Source organism: Dendrobates tinctorius, unplaced genomic scaffold (assembly GCF_039654945.1).
Source record: "Dendrobates tinctorius isolate UK_male_01 unplaced genomic scaffold, ASM3965494v1 ptg000388l, whole genome shotgun sequence".
NCBI lineage: Eukaryota > Metazoa > Chordata > Amphibia > Anura > Dendrobatidae > Dendrobates > Dendrobates tinctorius.
The window spans coordinates 6,833,692-6,852,627 of record NW_027362054.1 but is presented as its reverse complement, the minus strand read 5'-3'; the positions used below and the strand labels follow the sequence as shown (position 1 = coordinate 6,852,627).

Here is an 18,936-nt window from a genome sequence, read left to right as displayed (position 1 = left end):
CGTCGCGGCTCCTGTGCAGGTGTACTTTATCTGCCCTGTTGAGGGCAGAGCAGAGTACTGCAGTGCGCAGGCGCCGGGAAAGGTCAGAGAGGTCCGGCGCCTGCAGATAAAGTACGCCTGCGCAGGAGCCGCGGCAGAAAAAAGGAGGAGGACATCTCGCTAGAAGATGGGATGCACAGGACCTTGTGACACCCACCGCACCAGACCCCCCCCCCCTCCCCGGTGACAGATTCCCTTTAATACCGTGTATTGCCCCCTCTAACATCAATGACAGCTGGAAGTCTTTTGTGGTAGATGTGGATGAGGTTCTTTATTTTCTCAGAGGGTAAAGCTGCCCGCTCTTCTTGGCAAAAAGCCTCCAGTTCCTGTAAATCCCAGGGCTGTCTAGCATGAACTGCACTCTTGCCCTTTACTACTCCCACAATATATCAGTATAATATGGTCGGACAAAATGCACTTCAATTTGGAAAGATTGCATTTTACTTAAGAAGTGACCAAACAATCACATGATCAAGTCCCATAGTGGGGTTAAAAAAATGGTGAAAAAACTAAAACACTGACGTGATTCAAATGAAACCACCCGATGGATTCATTCACTATAATGAGCTAATGAGGCAGCAGAGTTACTCTGGACTCTGTCTGGCCTCTGTTCAGCACTGTCCTTCTTTTTAGAAGTGCATAAAACAGTGGCCGACGGAACTTTTATGCAATCCTAATAAGACAGACACCGCCGGATCATAGGTCAGTCAGCGTCCACGGTGCCTCCATCTGCCTCATTATAGGGAATCTTCCGCCGAGGCTCTGTCTAAATCACGTATTTCAGAGATTTACACGGAAACCCCAGTGTAAGCGCTCAGCGTAGAGCGAAAGATAAATCTTCGCCGAGCCTTACCGTGATCTTTGGAAGGCAGAATGAAAAAATGAATGAACAAAACGGCATGTGAAGAATTTGTTTATTTTTTACGCCGTTCATTGTGCGGTATAAGTGATTAGTCAACTTTATTCTTTGGGCCGGTGCGATTACAGCGATGCCAGATTTATAGCTGGTTTTTATGTTTGGCTGCTGTCACACACTAAAAGATGCTTTTTTTTTTCTTCAAAAGCACGCTTTTGCATTGTCATATTCTGAGCACTATAATTTTTCTATATTTTGGCCCACAGTTTCATGTGCGGTCTTGTTTTTTGTGGGACGAGCTGACGTTTTTATTGGTATAATTTTCAGGCACATGACATTTTTTGATCGCTTTTTATTCCAGTTTTTGGGAGACAGAATGAACAAAAAAGAGCAATTCAGGATTTTTTTTTTTTTTTTTCATGCTGTTCCGTATGTGGTAAAATTGTCAAGGCAGCCTTATTTTTCGGTTTCTTTTTTTTTTTTTTTAAATCTTTTGCCACTTACACAATTAAAAACAATTTTACAGAAAAAAAAAAATGTTTTTGCATCACCTTATTCTGAGAGCTATAACTTTATTATTTTTCTGCTGATTGCGCTGTTTAGTGGCTTGTGTTTTGCAGGCCAAGCTGATGATTTCAGTGATCCGATTTTTATTTATATTCCTTTTTTTATCTCATTTTATTGGAATTTTTTGTTCTCCGGTATGATGAAAAAGCGTATTTTTTTTTTTTTTGCCTCTTTTTAATTTATTATTTATTGTGTTCATTGAAGGAGCTAACTAGTGTGACTGGTTTATAGAAGAGTTTTTTTCAGAGACGGTGATACCAAATATGTGTAGTTTTTGCTTGTTTTTACATAAAAAATAGGTATTTATGGGTACAATATTTTTTTATTTTTTTTATTTTAGGATTCTTTTACTTTTTTTTTTTTTTTTTTTTTTTTTCCCCCTTAGCCCTTGTCTGGGACTTTAAATTTTATTATTCTGATCTCTGTTATGCATTGCAATGCTCTCAACATGGTCTTAACAGGCTTACCTTTGCTGGCAGACCTAGAAATCATCATGATGATGATTGGGTCTTCATGATGACGTTGCGAAGCCACCAGTTGGATGGGAGAAGAAACCCCCTCTTTCTCTCAGCCTCCTAAATGTTCCGATCGATATAATTAACCAGCCAGGGTCGGTGCGGCATCCCTCCTGGCAATGAGAGAGGGGGCTCTGCTATCATTTCAACGGAGCCCAGCGGCGATTGTGCTGGTGCACCACTCCCGTGCCGTGCGCGATCGCCATGATGTACTTATACGTCATTGGTCGGGAACCCCTATCCAACCGTGACATATAGGTATGTCATGTCGTTTAGGGGTTAATGCATGATCATGTACATGAAAGTGATTGTCGGGGTTCCCGTGGGTGGAGGAGGTCCAGGAGCAAAGTTCTCCATACGCAATAGATGACACTTTTATTCTACATAGCCATCAGCGGTGTCTAATAACCGTGCCCAGCTGATTGCTGATGATAACCATTTAGATGAAGCTGTCAATCTCAGACAGCGGTGTCCTCCCCCACCCAGTGACGATGACAAGGCACAGATAGGTTACTCTGGTTGCCATCTTGTTACTCCTGTGAAGCTCAGCCACAGACTGAGAGCCAGTGAATATCATGATTTACACTACTTACTGCAGCAATGGAATGTATAGTATAAGTGAGCAGACGATAAGAGTAAGAAATAGAAATAAAATATAGAAATGTACATTTGATTCCTCCTTCTTCCTCATTAAAAATTGTAAACCTATCTGGTATCACTGCATCCATAAGTCAGGTACATTGGCAATTGAACGCTATTAAAACAAAACTCAAAAAAACATGGCGGAATTGCATAAAACACATCCTAGAACAAGCAAAGCCTCATCCGGCTTTGTCAATGGAAAAATAAAAAAGCTCTGGCTCTTAGAAGGGAAGGAAAAAACAAAGTTGCCTAGTCCATAAAGAGTTAAATTTGCAAAAACACATAGAGCTATATCATCCAACATACCAAGGCGTAGTCTCTATATAATTGATACTTATAGTTTTCAAGCACATAATATAACATATGGTAATTTAGAACATAATCGCGCCACACGGGTATAGTCTGCAGCTAGCGGGGGGAATCTAGTCTGATGACCCTCAGAATAAGTGTTGTGGCTTCATTCATGTAGGGGTTACCTAAACCTATAGTCTGTGTGGCTATATCCTGAAGCACCGACCGCTCTCCACATTCTGTGACATTGCCGGTACTCCCTACAGAGCTCTCAGCCCACGCTGGAGACGTTTCAGGATTTACTAAACAAGCATCCGGAGGTTTTCTACATGTCGCGCACAGCCAAGTCTCTCCAGGTGCACTGGCAGCTTATGAAGCAGTATTATCTACTGGAGGACCAAACTGGTACGTAGCTCATGTCCTGCCCGTTTTACTGATTATACTATACATTATAAGGGGAAAGTGATGTCCCCATATTGGGTAATCTTTGTTGCTGGGAGGAGTTTGGTATATAAAAAAAATAAAACAATGCACTATAGTCATCATCCTCAGGTCAGCCGGTTAGTCTCCAGCACTGCTTCCAATGTCTGCATTCGCTGTGGCGCAGAAGTCAAGTAGAGGGTGTAGCAGCCAATCAGTGCGCTCCGCAGGTATGCCAGTGTAGACGAATGCTCCAATCAGAGTCGCTAAGTTTACTGATTGGCTGTTGACATGATGTCCTCATTGCCGTCAATGGCAAACACTGAGATCCACTGGGGGACCTGACGACAACGAATATAGTGTGTATTGTGCTCGGGGACGAAGATTACCTGAAAGGGAACCTCTTTAGCTGAAACCCAACCCCTTTTAGATGCTCCTACCAAAAGTAATCATTTTTTTTCTTCTTTCTCTATATTTTAGTTCAGCCTTTACCCAAAGGGGATCAAATTCTAAACTTTTCTGATGCGGAGGACATGCTTGATGATACTAAACTTAGGTAAGAAATTGCTGTTTTAATTTTTTTTTTTTTTTTTTTTTTTTTTTTAAGTACTAAAACTGCAAGAATTGGAGCATTGGATACTGAACTCTTCCTTTGTTCTGTTGTATAATCCTTTCATCTTGTTCAGAGTGGTTTTCCCTCTTTATATCGTTGCCTTCATTTACTCTTCGCGTATATTATAGATACATGTACAAATTAGCTGCTCCACTTATTGGTGCAAGTCTTGATGTCAATTTCAGCGACATGACCGTAATGCTCTGTGATTTCTCCTCCAGGTGCATTGTGTATTTCTTGATACTGACTGTCCAAATTAAAAAATGTGAGATGTGCTCACTTTCTTACTGTAATATATGCGTTTATTAGTGGAGTAATATTCTGTGCATATCGTTAACTTCACTCCTGTTATGCAGCCATTAATTTTTCTTTCATTTTGATCCTTTGATTATTTTTGTAGGGATTCCCGAGATGAAGTTCTGGAACATGGTAAGTTTTTTTTTTTTTTTCTGTTTTGCAAAATACAGAGATGGTCACCTCCTGTCAAAGTGAATGAAATGAGTCGCTGCAAATCTGGCGTGACTGCCGTACAGTGGCAAACGAGGACTGCAAAGATGAAGTTTTCTGCTACTTTACACATCGTTACTGTATGTGTACTATAGTTTACTAGTGCGATTGTTAGTATTTTTATTACATTGTTCTGCAGTTTCCAGTCCCCCTGAAAGGCCATATATGTATTTATATACACAAATAATTTTTTTTTTTTTTTTGCAGAACTTACTGTTGCGGACCGTCGCCAGAAACGTGAAATCCGTCAACTAGAGCAAGAACTGCATCGCTGGCAAGTTCTGGTGGACAGCATAACAGGTCAGTTTTTTAATGTATTTTTCATAAAATACATCCCTGATCTTTTTTCCCCTCTGGTGCAGTGATAAGTTACCTTTCAGCTATGCAGCAGATACTGCTGTGACTTTTCTGCACTTAGTGACCTCTATCTATAGTACAAGATGTGTGGATAATCTATGTACCAGTGAAACCGAAGTGTTACAGTGGGTAGGGAAAGTATTCAGATCCCTTTACATTTTTCACTCTTTAATTGCAGCCATTTGGTAAATTCAAAAAAGTTCATTTTTTTCTCATCAATGTACTCTCTGCACCCCATCTTTTTTAAATCAGATGATTTTTATTTAAAAGTTGTCAGCATGAAACTTTGACAATACATTTAACTTTAGCATATAATATAAACCATGTTCAACCTGGCAGGCGATATAACTGTACTTACATCCTAAATCCCCCATCCCTTTAAATCATTGCACTTATCACACACCATGTCACATTTTGAATCTTTTCTCGAGACAGCCACTTAAGATCCCTGTTTAAAGTACCAACAGAGAGGGTCAAGGGCGCATAGGTAGACGCATTCTTTCTCTCATAAGAGCCTCCGAAGCCAGGCCTGGGCGCTCCATCCAGCCACCCCACACATTCTCAAACTGCATGTGTTGACCTCTTTTCGCATATATGTTCTGTTCCATCAAAATAATAAAGTTAACCTTATTAATCAGTTCCTGTCTAACTGGCGGTTTGTCATCTAACCAGTGTGCCGCAATGAGCTTTCTGGCAGCATATAGGATTCTGGCTATGGTCAGCTTCCCCCACTCATCAACTGCAATATCCTCCATGCATCCCAATACACACATCAGTGGGTTCCTTATAAGATCCACTCCCATTACCTCCTGAGTCAAATTAAGTGTTTGTACCCAAAAGTTCTGTAGGACAGGGCAGGACCACATCATATATAGGAGATCTGCCCCATCCTCAGAGCAACGCGGGCAGCAAGAATCTCCCCTCAGGCCTGCCCTCTTCATCCAGACCGGGGTCCTGTATACCCTATGTATTAGGTAGAGTTGTGAGACTCTCCTGGCTTTGCTCATAGAAACCTTGGGGATGAATTGTAATACGCTCTCCCACTGAGAATCCGAGATTGGTCCAACATCCTCCTCCCATTTTTCCTCTGGACTTAGCCGGGTGCCTTACTAGGAATGATTCCAAAAAAACCCTATATACGAGGGAGATGAAACCCCTAGTGCCCCTCAGTGACCCTATAAGATTCACCATCACATCTGATTGAACCACTATTCTTGATGTTTTAAGCTGTTGATCGACTGCATGCCGCAGCTGCAGATATTGAGAGAAGAGAGATTGACTAAGAGGGAACTCCCTCCTGATTTCGTCAAAAGTCTTAAGCATGCCGTCAACCAACAGCTGACTTTGCACCCCATCTTGACTGTAAAAAACAAATGTAGAAATGTTTGCAAATTTATTAAAGAAAAACTGAAATATCACATGGTCATAGGTATTCAGACCCTTTGCTCAGTATTGAGTAGAAGCACCCTTTTGAGCTAGTACAGCCATGTGTCGTCTTGGGAATGATGCAACAAGTTTTTCACACCTAGAATTGGGGATCCTCTGTCATTCTTCCTTGCAGATCCTCTCCAGTTCCGTCAGGTTGGATGGTGAACGTTGGTGGACAGCCATTTTCAGGTCTCTCCAGAGATGCTCAATTAGGTTTAGGTAAGGGCTCTGGCTGGGCCAGTCAAGAATGGTCACAGAGTTGTTCTGAAGCCACTCCTTTGTTATTTTAGCTGTGTGGTTAGGGTCATTGTCTTGTTGAAAGGTGAACCTTCGGCCAAGTCTGAGGTCCAGAGCACTCTGGGAGAGGTTCTCATCCAGGATATCTCTGTACTTGGCCGCATTCATGTTTCCTTCAATTGCAACCAGTCGTCCTGTCCCTACAGCTGAAAAACACCCCCAAAGCATGATGCTGACACCACCATGTTTCACTGTTGGGATTGTTTTGGGCAGGTGATGAGCCGTGCCTGGTTTTCTCCACACATATCGCTTAGATTTATCCCCAAAAAGTTCTATCTTGACCAGGGAATCTTATTTCTCACAGTATGGGAGTCCTTCATTTTTTTTTTTTTTTTTTATCAAACTCTATGTGGGCTTTCATATGTCATGCACTGAGGAGAGGCTTCCGTCGGGTCACTGCCATAACGGCCCGACTGGTGGAGGCCTGCAGTGATAGTTGACTTTGTGGAACTTTCTCCCATCTCCCTACTGCATCTGTGGAGCTCAGCCACAGTGACCTTGGGGTTCTTCTTTACCTCTCTCACCAAGATTCTTCTCTCGCGATTGCTCAGTTTGGCTGTACGGCCAAGTCTAGGAAGACTTCTGGTGGTCCCAAACTTCTTCCATTTAAGGATTGTGGAGGCCACTCTGCTCTTAGGAACCTTGAGTACTGCAGAAATTCTTTTATAACCTTGGCCAGATCTGTGCCTTGCCACAATTCTGTCTCTGAGCTCCTTTGCCAGTCCCTTTGACCTCATGATTCTCATTTGGTCTGACATGCACTGTGAGCTGTGAGGTCTTATATAGACAGGTGTGTGTCTTTACAAATCAAGTCCTATCAGTTTAATTAAACACAGCTGGACTCCAGTGAAGGAGTAGAACCATCTCAAGAAGGATCACAAAGAAATGGACAGTATGTGACTTAATTATGAGTGTCTGAGCAAAGAGTCTGAATACTTATGACTATGTGATATTTCAGTTTTTCTCTTTTAAATTTGCAAAAATGTCTACATTTCTGTTTTTTTTCAGTCAAGATGGGGTGCAGAGTGTACATTTAGGAAAAAAGAACTTTTTTGAATTTATCAAATGGCTGCAATGAAACAGAGTGAAAAAATTAAAGGGGTCTGAATACTTTCCGTACCCCCTGTAGCATACAAAACATACAACAGTCTGTTATGTTTAATGCTACGTCAGTGAATTGTATTTACATTGACGTTAGATTTAATACTAAGATCACAAAATGCCAATTATTTTATTAATGTACAGATCACTCTTTCCTCCCAATGGCTGACAGTAAGAGTTGATTGCCCGGCCGATAGACAGAATAGTGTGTCTGTAAAATCAGAAGGATAAGTCATTAAAAAGTCTGTAGCCAAGTCTATAACACTTTGCATTAACTTCATACTTACCTGTTACCAATACACAAATACTGTGTAAAGGCCCCATACACGTTAGACTAATGTTGGTTGATATTGACAAGTTCAGCTTACAGTCTAATGGGTATTGAAGCCCCCGACAGATGATTGTCAAGGGTGGTAAGCATCCTGCATGTCTGATTTCAGACTGCTGATCCTTTTATTCTTTGAGTTCAGCCGCTGCCGGAGGCGTCTGGCAGTGACTCTCTTATAGAGAACATGACGCACTCAATAGACCAAACGCTCCCGTGTATGGGAAAGATGGCGAGATACCGGCTGGCCAGACCGTTTGTCTGACGGCTATCTGGAAGGCATTGGTACGCTGCAGAGATTTCGGTCAATTAATTTGCTAAAGGTGTGCTTACACAACACCCTCTGATCACTGTATACTGAGTGCTGGATGAAGTCGCACCAGCACGCCTGTATTACTGAAAACCGAAGGCTGCCGGCAGGAATAAAATTAGTTTCCGCCTGGCAGCTGGGCTTTCAGTATAGCATCTAGGAAAATTTAGAACACTGTTGACCTGCATATTTGGGGACATGACAGGTTCCCTTTAAGTGCTAAGAAAGTGACTTGACGGTGTATTAGACACAAGTATTGGAGCCACCTCTGGGACCAGTATCTATTTGATACTAATACATTACTATGTGACTATAATGAGTTTTGTTGTGTGCAGGAATGAGCTCTCCAGATTTCGACACACAGACGTTGGCAGTTTTACGTGGGCGCATGGTGCGATATCTCATGAGGTCTCGAGAGGTAATATACTTTAATTTAAAAATGCGGCTTTTATTGCTGTCTTTTTTTTTTTCAATAAAACTGTTTTATCTTCTCATCAGATAACGCTAGGTAGAGCCACTAAGGACAACCAGATTGATGTGGACCTGTCACTAGAGGGCCCAGCATGGAAGATTTCCCGCAAACAAGGTAACTTTGGGTGTGATAAGATCTCTAGGTCAGCTGCAATGGATTTATAAATGGCCACATTTAAAGGTGATATATCTCAATTTATAGATCTTGCTATTGAGGTTCTTATTCAGAAACCTTTTCACAATAGTCTCTGGTTATAAGAGGTGTACCCCAAAGCTCATTGCGTGATCCTCTATTATACAGCAGTTAATGGTATAGAAGGCAGGATTGATAGTTTGGTAAAAGCCTGCTAAACTAGAAATAACACTATGTAGAATAAGTATAGTGCAGTCTTTGGAGTATGTTCTAAGTTACAAGTTGACTTGGAAAAACAGACATCCATTTGGCAGATGAGTTTCGTTGTGGAGGAAGTTAAACTTCTGCACATGGGCACTGTTAATACTTGGGCATCATATGCCTAGAGAGAGAGAAACTAGAAGTCGCTTGTAGAGAAGAATATGTGTCTACTTGTATATCACTGGCTAAATAACAGCATGCAATATCGTGTCTGAACTCATGGGACATGGCTGTAATATTACCCCTTTAATTAGTGCAACCTGCTCATCTGGAATTTGCAGTTGTGTTCTGGAAGTTGTGGAAGCTAAAAGAGATACAAGGAAGGGTCACAAAATTGATGTGGGGCACAGAGTATAGGATCTTGGTTATGAGGAAAATTGAAAAGAATTACATTTATTTTAGTACTAGCTGAAGAGCCCGGCGCTGCCTGGGCATAGTAACTAACTGTGGTTAGTTATAACAAATTATGATTATCCTTCATTTTATAGTCCAGTGCCCATATACCCATCATACATATCCTCCATCCCAGAGTCCTGTGCCCATATGCCTATCATACATATCCTCCATCCCATAGTTACGTGCCCATTTACCCATCACCCATCCTCCATCCCATAGTCCCATGCCCATATACCCGTCACACATCCTCCATCCCATAATCTCATGCCCATATACCCATCACACATACTCCATCCCATAGTCTCGAGCCGGGTGGCGCTGAGCAGGGAGTTCCTGGAGATGTGCTGTTATGTAGCCTGGAGGTGTGGCTCTGTGTGCGGGCGCTGATGATGCGATTTTCTACGCCAGTAACAATAGAGCGTGGCAGTAATAGAGGAGGGGGTGATTAATTTCTGTCATGTGCTCTCTGCTCCTTTCTAGCTGGCAGACAATGGCTGGGAGCTTATGTTCCCGGGGATGCTAGATTTCTACCACCCGGTCAGTGTCTGCTAAGGCTAGTTTCACACTAGCCTTTCACTGACCTGCATCGGTCTGTGTATGGCCGCCGCTAAACTCTGTCCCCTGCCGTGCCTTCTCCTGTCAGCTTTGCCTATGGGCGCATGACGCTGCATGCGACCTGCGTACCCTATCTTTAGCATTAGGTACGCAGGCCAAGCGCAGGTATGCGTTTGCCGGCACATGCGTCCTTTTGAAGGTGCGCCGAGCGCACCAAAATGCAACACAGTGGGTTTGGCGCCGGTCGGCGCACTGTCAAAAGGACACATGCGCCGGCAAACGCATACCTGCGCACGGCCTGCGTACCCAATGCTAAAGATAGGGTACACAGGTCACATGCAGCGTCATGCACCCATAGGCAGAGCTGACAGGAGGAGGCGTGGCAGGGGGAGGAGCTTAGCGGCGGCCGTGCGCAGACCGACTCAGGTCAGTGAAATGCTAGTGTGAAACTAGCCTAAGATGTTGTGGGGCAGGAAAACTGTTGCTCATAGCAACCAATCTCCGCTTTTTAAACAGCTCTGGTGAAATGAAAGATGCTTAGAGATTGATTGCTAAGGGCTACCAGGGCTGTGGAGTCGGTATAAAATGGACCGACTCCTAAAATATATAATAAATTGGGTACAGTAATTCAATGCAGAATGTGCTGAATATTTTTTCACAGGAATTTGGGAAAGTTATGAAATGTCCTATATGTTCTATTCCTGATCTAAGGCTACATTCACACACAGCATTATTCCTGCATTTTTTGTGGATACGTTTTTCAGCTGCAAAAGCAGATCAGCTTTTTAAAAAACCGCATCACCTGAAAGGTTTTTGAGCTCATAGATAATGTTTTGAATAGCAAAAGCAGATTAGAAATTTGCTCTATCTATCCATTTATCCATATTCTGTCTATCCATATCATATCTGTACCAAAAAGAATGAAAGCCGGGTAGCACACAGACTAACACTCCTTTTTTTTTTTTTTTTTTTTTTTAGCACCAGTCAGGTACTCATAGCTGCCCAAAAGGACGCCCAGGACAGGCATTGCTCATCCTTAGTAACACATCAGCATCAATTGATAGTTGGAATAAATAGACTGCATTCATCACCACATCTTCTTATGGTGCAGGCTTTATTTTCAAGTGTAGGGGTGTGCAGTATGAGGTTCTGCAGCAGCTGAGGTGTGCAGTATGAGGTTCTGCGGAACAGTATGGGGTTCTGCCCCCCCCAGGTTTGATCCTGGCTACGATGGTGTGACTATAGCCTGAGGATCTAGGGTTTGTCTTAGCTGAAATAAGTCATAGTGTATATATGCACATCTTCTTGACCACAACAGATCACACTGCCTGTGTTGCCCACAGGACTGTGGAGTCTGTAAGCCAAACCTGCGACTCCGACTCATCAATTTCCCTTACACCGACTAAACGACTCCGACTCCCACATATATTGCTTATAGTTAAGTGAAAAATGTATTGTAGTACAATGTGAACATCAGACATTGAATCATTTTTATGATACAATAATCAAGATATTTAGATAGAACATAATATATATTTATTGGAATACAACTTTAGAACACAAAAAACTGTAATAAATTGTAAATATGTAATATCGATTACATATATACAGTACAGACCAAAAGTTTGGACACACCTCATTCAAAGAGTTTTTTTTATTTTCATGACTATGAATATTGTAGATTCACTCTGAAGGCATCAAAACTATGAATTAACACATGTGGAATTATATAATTAACAAAAAAGTGTGAAACAACTGAAAATATGTCTTATATTCTAGGTTCTTCAAAGTAGCCAACCTTTTGCTTTGATTACTGCTTTGCACACTCTTGGCATTCTCTTGATGAGCTTCAAGAGGTAGTCACCGGAAATGGTTTTCACTTCACAGGTGTGCCCTGTCAGGTTTAATAAGTGGGATTTCTTGCCTTATAAATGGGGTTGGGACCATCAGTTGTGTTGTGCAGAAGTCTGGTGGATACACAGCTGATAGTCCTACTGAATAGACTGTTAGAATTTGTATTATGGCAAGAAAAAAGCAGCCAAGGAAAGAAAAATGAGTGGCCATCATTACTTTAAGAAATGAAGGTCAGTCAGTCCGAAAAATTGGGAAAACTTTGAAAGTGTCCCCAAGTGCAGTGGCAAAAACCATGTAAAATGCGCTAGTCTGAAACCAGCCTAAATTAACTGTTTGTTTTGCAGAATTGTAAGAACATTGATGAGAACCTGATACCAATGGCAGACCTCTCGGATTTTCGAAGAGGCCAAATTGTTGGTGCTCGTATGGCAGGCGCTAGTGTAACAGAAAGTGCCCGAATGCTTGGCATGTCAAGAGGTACTGTCTCCAAAGTAATGACTGCGTTTGAAAGAGAAGGAAAAACGTCCGCAGCAAAGCACAGGTCCGGCCGAAAGTCGAAGTTGACTGAGAGAGACCGTCGGACTCTAAAGCAAATTGTGAGAGGATCGCAAGACCACAGCTCCGAAAATTACTGCTGAGCGCAATGAACACCTACAGAACCCAGGTTCCACGAAAACTTCATCGGGAACTGCACAAATCTGGATTCCACGGAAGTACTGCAATTAGAAAACCGCTGCTCTCAATGACAAATGTTTCCAAGCATTTAGAGTGGTGTAGAAACCTCCAGAATAGCTCCCTCGAGCAGTGGAAACGTGATATTCTCAGACGAATCATCGTTTACCCTATTTCTGAGCTCCGGCCGAGTGAACGTTTGGAGACAGCCGAAAGAAGCATTCCATCCAGACTGCCTTCTCCCAACCATAAAACATGGCGGAGGTTCTGTGATGATCTGGGGTGCTATTTCATGGAGGTTAGCCGGACCAATGATATCCCTTCATGGAAGAATTAACAGCCGAGATTATTTAGGCATTTTGGGCGACCAAGTGCATCCTATGGTTCAAGCACTGTTCCCGGAGGGGAACACCATCTTTCAGGATGATAATGCACCAATTCATACAGCTAGAATCGTTAAAGCATGGCACGAGGAATGAAGTTGAGCATCTCATCTGGCCCCCACAATCCCCAGACCTCAACATTATTGAGCATTTATGGTCGATTTTAGACATTCAAGTTAGACGTCAATTTCCGCCGCCATCGTAGCTCAAAGAACTGGAGGGTGTTTTAACTGAAGAATGGGCTACAATTCCTTTGGAAACAATTCACACCGTGTATGAATCCATACCTCGGAGAATTGAGGCTGTAATCGCCGCAAAAGGTGGACCTACACCATATTAAACTAACTTTTGTTGATATATATATTTTACCCTTCGCCACGACAGCACCCACTGGAGAGAGGGATCCGCCCATAGGAACAGGAAACCTACAGAGATAAGAGGGCGGTCCACCTTTTCTCACCAGTTGGTTTCCTGTTCCGGTGGGAAACAGCAGGATTCTTCTGCAGACATACCTGGGCCAAGGGAACCGCCTGTGCAGTCTCTGTGGAAATGGCAGGGGTTCCGGTCCAGAAGCAGCGACGGGGGAGTGCTGTAATCCGGCTCCCTCGTCGTCTGAACAGCCGAAACAACGGGTCCGGGTGAGGCCGCCCAAGGTTCTCCTGCATATACACACGCCACCGGGGTACAGAGATGGCCGTCCCGGTCCGTGTGGGAGCGCAGAACCGGAGGGAACAGATGCAGCCTCCGTTTTCCCATGGCTTCAGCGCTCAGAGGGAGGACGCACATGCAGCGCCGATACCGGAAGTCGTAAGGGGAAACTTCCAGGTCACCGGAGAATCCCCAACGGCAGGGCGGACGCGCGGTCTCAGGAGCATCGCGAGACCACCCATAAGCATGTAAAAGCGCTCCCCGCCCCCTCCCCGCAGAACCTGCAAGGAAAAAAAAGGGGGACGATATTCAGCTGCTCGGCGGCTGTATACCAGGCCGAGCAGGCACAAATTAGCCGCGCCTACCCTGAGGAGGCGCTCCCAGGAGGTAGGTACCGGCAAAATGGTGGAGCACAAAAAAAAAAACCCTGCTGCAGAAGGTTCAGTGTGCAAGCATGTCTTCCCCAGGACAGAGCATGTATCCCCCAGCAGGTGACACGGTGGCATCCAAGGACCACTCTGGCAGAGGTTCCTCGGACAGAAGCCACAGAATCCGGTACCTACAGCTTCTCTGGGTGAGTGGACAACTCTCTGCCTATCAAGCTGACAGATACCTCTCTCTTGCTCTCTTCCTCTCTCCCTCTTCTCTTCGCTACGTCTCCTCCTCAGGCCTAAAAGAAAAAAAAGGCTATGTAAAAAATGCATTAATGAGACTGTGACATCAGTATCAGCCACAGAAGTTACGGGCCCTAACCCAGTCTAGTAGTACACCTACACATACTAAGACTAAGAAACCGACTGTGGCCAGCGAAAGACTCTGTCGAGGACTAGGCTGTGATCTCTGATAGCTCTAACGCATTCACATAGTCATCCTCCTCAGATATGGAGGGGCGTTTTCCCCTTAGAGAACATGGACAACTTCGTTAAGTCCGTGAGAAACACCATGGGGTGCACAGACACAAGGGAGCCACAAACAACGCAAGAAATAATGTTTGCAGGACTAACTGATAGGAAGAGGAGAGCCTTCCCTGTTATACCAGCCATAAAAGTCCTGGTTAAGAAAGAATGGGAGAAACAGGACCAGAGAGGTTATCTCCCCTCGGCCTCAAGGAGAAGGTACCCCTTCAGTGACGAGGTGTTGGTAATGTGGTCTAAGGTCCCGAAAGTGGACGCTGCGGTTGCCTCTACCTCAAAACAATCAGCCTTACCGGTAGAGGACGCAGGCGTACTAAAAGATCCACTCATCCGTAAGGCCGATGCCTCACTGAAAAGGGCATGGGAGGCAGCTACCGGCATGTTTAAGCCGACAATAGCCAGCACTTGCACGGCCCGTTCTATGCTGGTCTGGATTGATCAACTAGACCAGCAAATAGACCAAAAGGCCTCCAGAGACAGATTAGGAGCCGCTGTTCCCATGATCCGTGGTGCGGCTGCGTTTATAGCAGACGCTTCTGCTGACTCGTTACACTTGGCAGCCAGGACAGCAGGCTTACTTAATAACGCCAGGCGTAGTCTATGGCTTAAAAGCTGGAGAGGCAATACTCAATCCAAGGCAAAGCTTTGTGCCATCCCTTGTGAGGGTGAGTTTCTGTTCGGGAAAACCTTAGATGAGATCCTCACCAAGGCGAAAGAAAGGAAAAAGGGCTTCCCTAACTCCTCTCTCCCAGTTTATAGGAGGGCGTTTAGGAGACGGCCATTTGGCAGAGGAAGGCCAACGGAAAACCAGAATCGTTGGGCTACAAAGGAGGACAAGAACAAAGGTGTCATATTTAAGGAATCCTCCTCCCGTAGAGACAGAAACTAAAGGGCTAGTTCCTCCAGTAGGAGGAAAACTAAAATTTTTCCTCCGAGAATGGAAAAAATCACAGCCAGTTCTTGGGTCCTGGACATTGTTAGAAATGGGCTAAAGATAGAGTTCCATCATGTCCCCCATAACTCTGTTATTATAACCATGCAAAGAGAAGAGGTCGCACTCATCGAGATGAAAGTTTCACTGATTTATTGACATATCATGAACATGTCAAGTCGGGGGAGTGACATAAGGAGTGCAAGAAAGGCTGACAATGGCCGTTTCGCGCTACTCGAGCGCTTCCGCTCGAGTAGCGCGAAACGGCCATTGTCAGCCTTTCTTGCACTCCTTATGTCACTCCCCCGACTTGACATGTTCATGATATGTCAATAAATCAGTGAAACTTTCATCTCGATGAGTGTGACCTCTTCTCTTTGCATGGATTCCCAGGATTGACTGTTTCCAGGTCTGGCACCCGAGATTCCCAGCTGCTGGGCTTCTGTATGCCGCACATCATTTGAAGTCACACGGTAACAGCGGTGCCGTCCGCTTTTTATCTTGAGTTTTCTGTTATTATAACATCTCTCAACTCACCAATCCATCAGCAGGCCCTGGAAGTTGAGATTCTAAGCTTGTTGGACAAAAAAGTATTGGTCCATATGCCCAAAGAGCAGGAAAGGAGAGGATTTTACTCCCCTCTTTCTGGTACCTAAGCCAGATGGCTCTTTCAGGACAATCATCGACCTGAAAAAGCTAAATACATTTGTCAAAAATCAGCGATTTAAGATGGAGTCTATTAGATCTACAATTAAACTTCTCTTCCCCAATTGTATGATGGCGGGCCTAGATCTAAAGGATGCTTATTATCATCTTCCTATCCATTACAGGTATCAGAAATACCTCAGAGTGGCGGTGTCCCTCGAGGGCACCATACACAACTCCAGTTAACAGCCATGCCATTCGGCCTCTCCATCGCACCACGGGTCTTTACAAAGGTGATGCTGGAAGTAATGGCCTTCCTACGCCAGAAAGACACCTTGATAATTCCCTATCTGGACGACTTCTTAATAATAGGGAACTCGACTCGACAATGTAATAGACGAGTTGCTGACGCAATCTTATCCCTACAGGCTCTAGGTTGGATAATAAACTTCAAGAAGTCCAGAGTCAAGCCACAATCCGTCCAGTCCTTCCTAGGCCTCCAACTAGACTCCATAAAGCAAAAATGTCTGCTACCACAGGTAAAGATTGCAACGATCAAAACAAAGATCACATTAGCAATGGACAAACCATGCATGCCCTTGTGGGAAGCAGTGTCCCTCTTAAGGTCCCTTACCTCCTGCATCCCAGCGGTTCAGTGGGCCCAGTTCCACACAAGGGAACTGCAACACCAGATTCTCCTAGAGGAGGCTGGTGTCCGAGGGAATTTGGCAAAGAAAATCACCTTATCCCAAACAGTCCTAACTTCCCTAGCATGGTGGTTAGATGACAATGATCTATCGGGAGGAGTGCCATGGGTAATAACACCTTCCTGTATAGTTACTACTGATGCCAGCCCTACATGATGGGGGGCTCATATGGGAGGGACCTTCTCCCAAGGCCAGTGGGATATAAGCGAGAGACAAGATTCCTCAAACTTAAAAGAGCTGAATGTGGTTAGTCATGCGTTATATCACTTCTTTCTACAGCTACAAGGGGAACACGTGAGAATCCCCTTTCAGACAACACCACAGTGGTAGCATATCTGAACAGGCAAGGCAGAACTCGATCAAACAGCCTGATGTCTTCCACAAGAAAAATCTTATCCTTAGCCGAAAAGCAATTTTTGTCTCTCTCGGCTCTCCACGTAAGAGGAAGAGACAATTCGGAAGCAGACTCCCTAAGTCGCCACACGTTACGGGAATGGTGCCTGAGCTGGCAAATATTCAAAGACATTGTGTCACTGTGGGGTCTTCCCCAGATAGATCTCTTCGCCACCAAACAAAACAGACAGGGGCGAAGGTTCGCCTCCCTGAACGTGACAGACTGTCTGGAAATTCTGGATGCCCTCCAAGCCCCGTGGCAGTTCAGATTGGCATATGCCTTTCCCCCAATCATACTACTGCCGCAGGTTATCAGGAAGATTAAGGCAGAAAAGGCGAGAATAATCTTAATAGTGCCATTTTGGCCCAGGAGGCCATGGTTTTCGTGCCTACAGGCAATGTCAGTGACAGACCCTTGGGTGCTCCCCTCAACCCACAAGCTCCTCTCTCAGGGGCCGTTCTTCCATCCTCAAGTGGACAATCTCCACTTGACGGCTTGGAACTTGAAAGGGAAATGTTGAGAGCAAGAGGGTTCACGGAGGGACTAGTCAATACCCTCCTACAGAGTCGAAAATTGGCTACTGCAAAGATTTATATCAGGGTATGGAGGAAGTTCCTAGAGTTCCACACAGCTCCTGACTCTAGATAAGTCCCAATAACACCCGTTCTAGAATTTCTACATAAAGGGAAAGATCTAGGGCTATCCGTCAACACACTAAAAGTTCAAGTGTCTGCTCTAGGGGCCCTTTATAGTTATAACGTGGCAGGCAATAGATGGATAGCCAGATTCATCTCTGCCTGTGAACAGAGCGAACCAGTACACATACCCAAAGTGCCTCCCTGGGACTTGAATCTGGTACTAGATGCCCTAACACGCTCCCCCTTTGAACCGTTAGACTCAATATCCCTTAAGCACTTATCTCTTAAGACGGTACTGCTAGTTGCACTAACTTCAGCCAGAAGGGTCAGCGACATACAGGCACTTTCAATAGAACCTCCATTCCTGTTAACATTCCAGGATCAGTTGATATTAAAACCAGACCCCTCGTTTCTGCCAAAAGTAGCGGGGAAATTTCATAGGTCGCAAGAGATCCACCTCCCTTTATTTTACAATAACCCGTCTACTCCAGAAGAAAAATTCCATACTCTAGACGTTAGGGCAGGATTACAATACATCGAGAGGTCTAGCAGCTGGAGGAAGAGTAGGGCCCTGTTTATTTCCTTCCAGGGCCAAAAGAAGGGGTATGAAGTCATAAGGGGTACCCTGTCTCGGTGGATCAGGGACGCAATCTGTCTGGCATACTCTGCGAGAAATGAAGATCCTCCGGAGGGTATCAGGGCACATTCCGCCATAGCTATGGCATCCTCGTGGGCGGAAAGGGCAGACGTCGCAATCGAGTCTAAATGTAAGGCCGCAACTTGGTCGATGCCCTCTACTTTTTATAACCACTATAGGCTTGATTTATCATGCTCCTCTTACCTAGCCTTTGGTAGAGCGGTCCTCAGCACGGTGGTCCCTCCCAGGTGAAGGTCTCTGAAAGTCTCTCCAGTGGGTGCTGTCGTTGCGAAGGGTAAAAAGCCGGATTACTTACCGGTAATGTTCTTTTAATGAGTCCACGACAGCACCAGCTCACTACCCTCCCTAGAAGTTAACATAATGTATATACACCTTCTTAGATATAAAATTGATAAATTAAAATATTGA

At 44.3% G+C, this 18,936-nt stretch overlaps 1 protein-coding gene across 1 annotated transcript in view; it reads left to right on the top strand.

Annotated features, from left to right (window-relative positions):
* MCRS1 (microspherule protein 1) overlaps nucleotides 1-18,936 on the top strand; it is a 39,161-nt gene that overhangs the window by 12,283 nt on the left and 7,942 nt on the right. Inside the window, exons 6-11 of the mRNA XM_073563401.1 lie at nucleotides 3,177-3,315; nucleotides 3,811-3,886; nucleotides 4,344-4,372; nucleotides 4,658-4,750; nucleotides 8,604-8,686; nucleotides 8,767-8,854. Coding sequence (XP_073419502.1) covers nucleotides 3,177-3,315; nucleotides 3,811-3,886; nucleotides 4,344-4,372; nucleotides 4,658-4,750; nucleotides 8,604-8,686; nucleotides 8,767-8,854 — 508 coding nt within the window. The remainder of the gene's footprint in view (nucleotides 1-3,176; nucleotides 3,316-3,810; nucleotides 3,887-4,343; nucleotides 4,373-4,657; nucleotides 4,751-8,603; nucleotides 8,687-8,766; nucleotides 8,855-18,936) is intronic.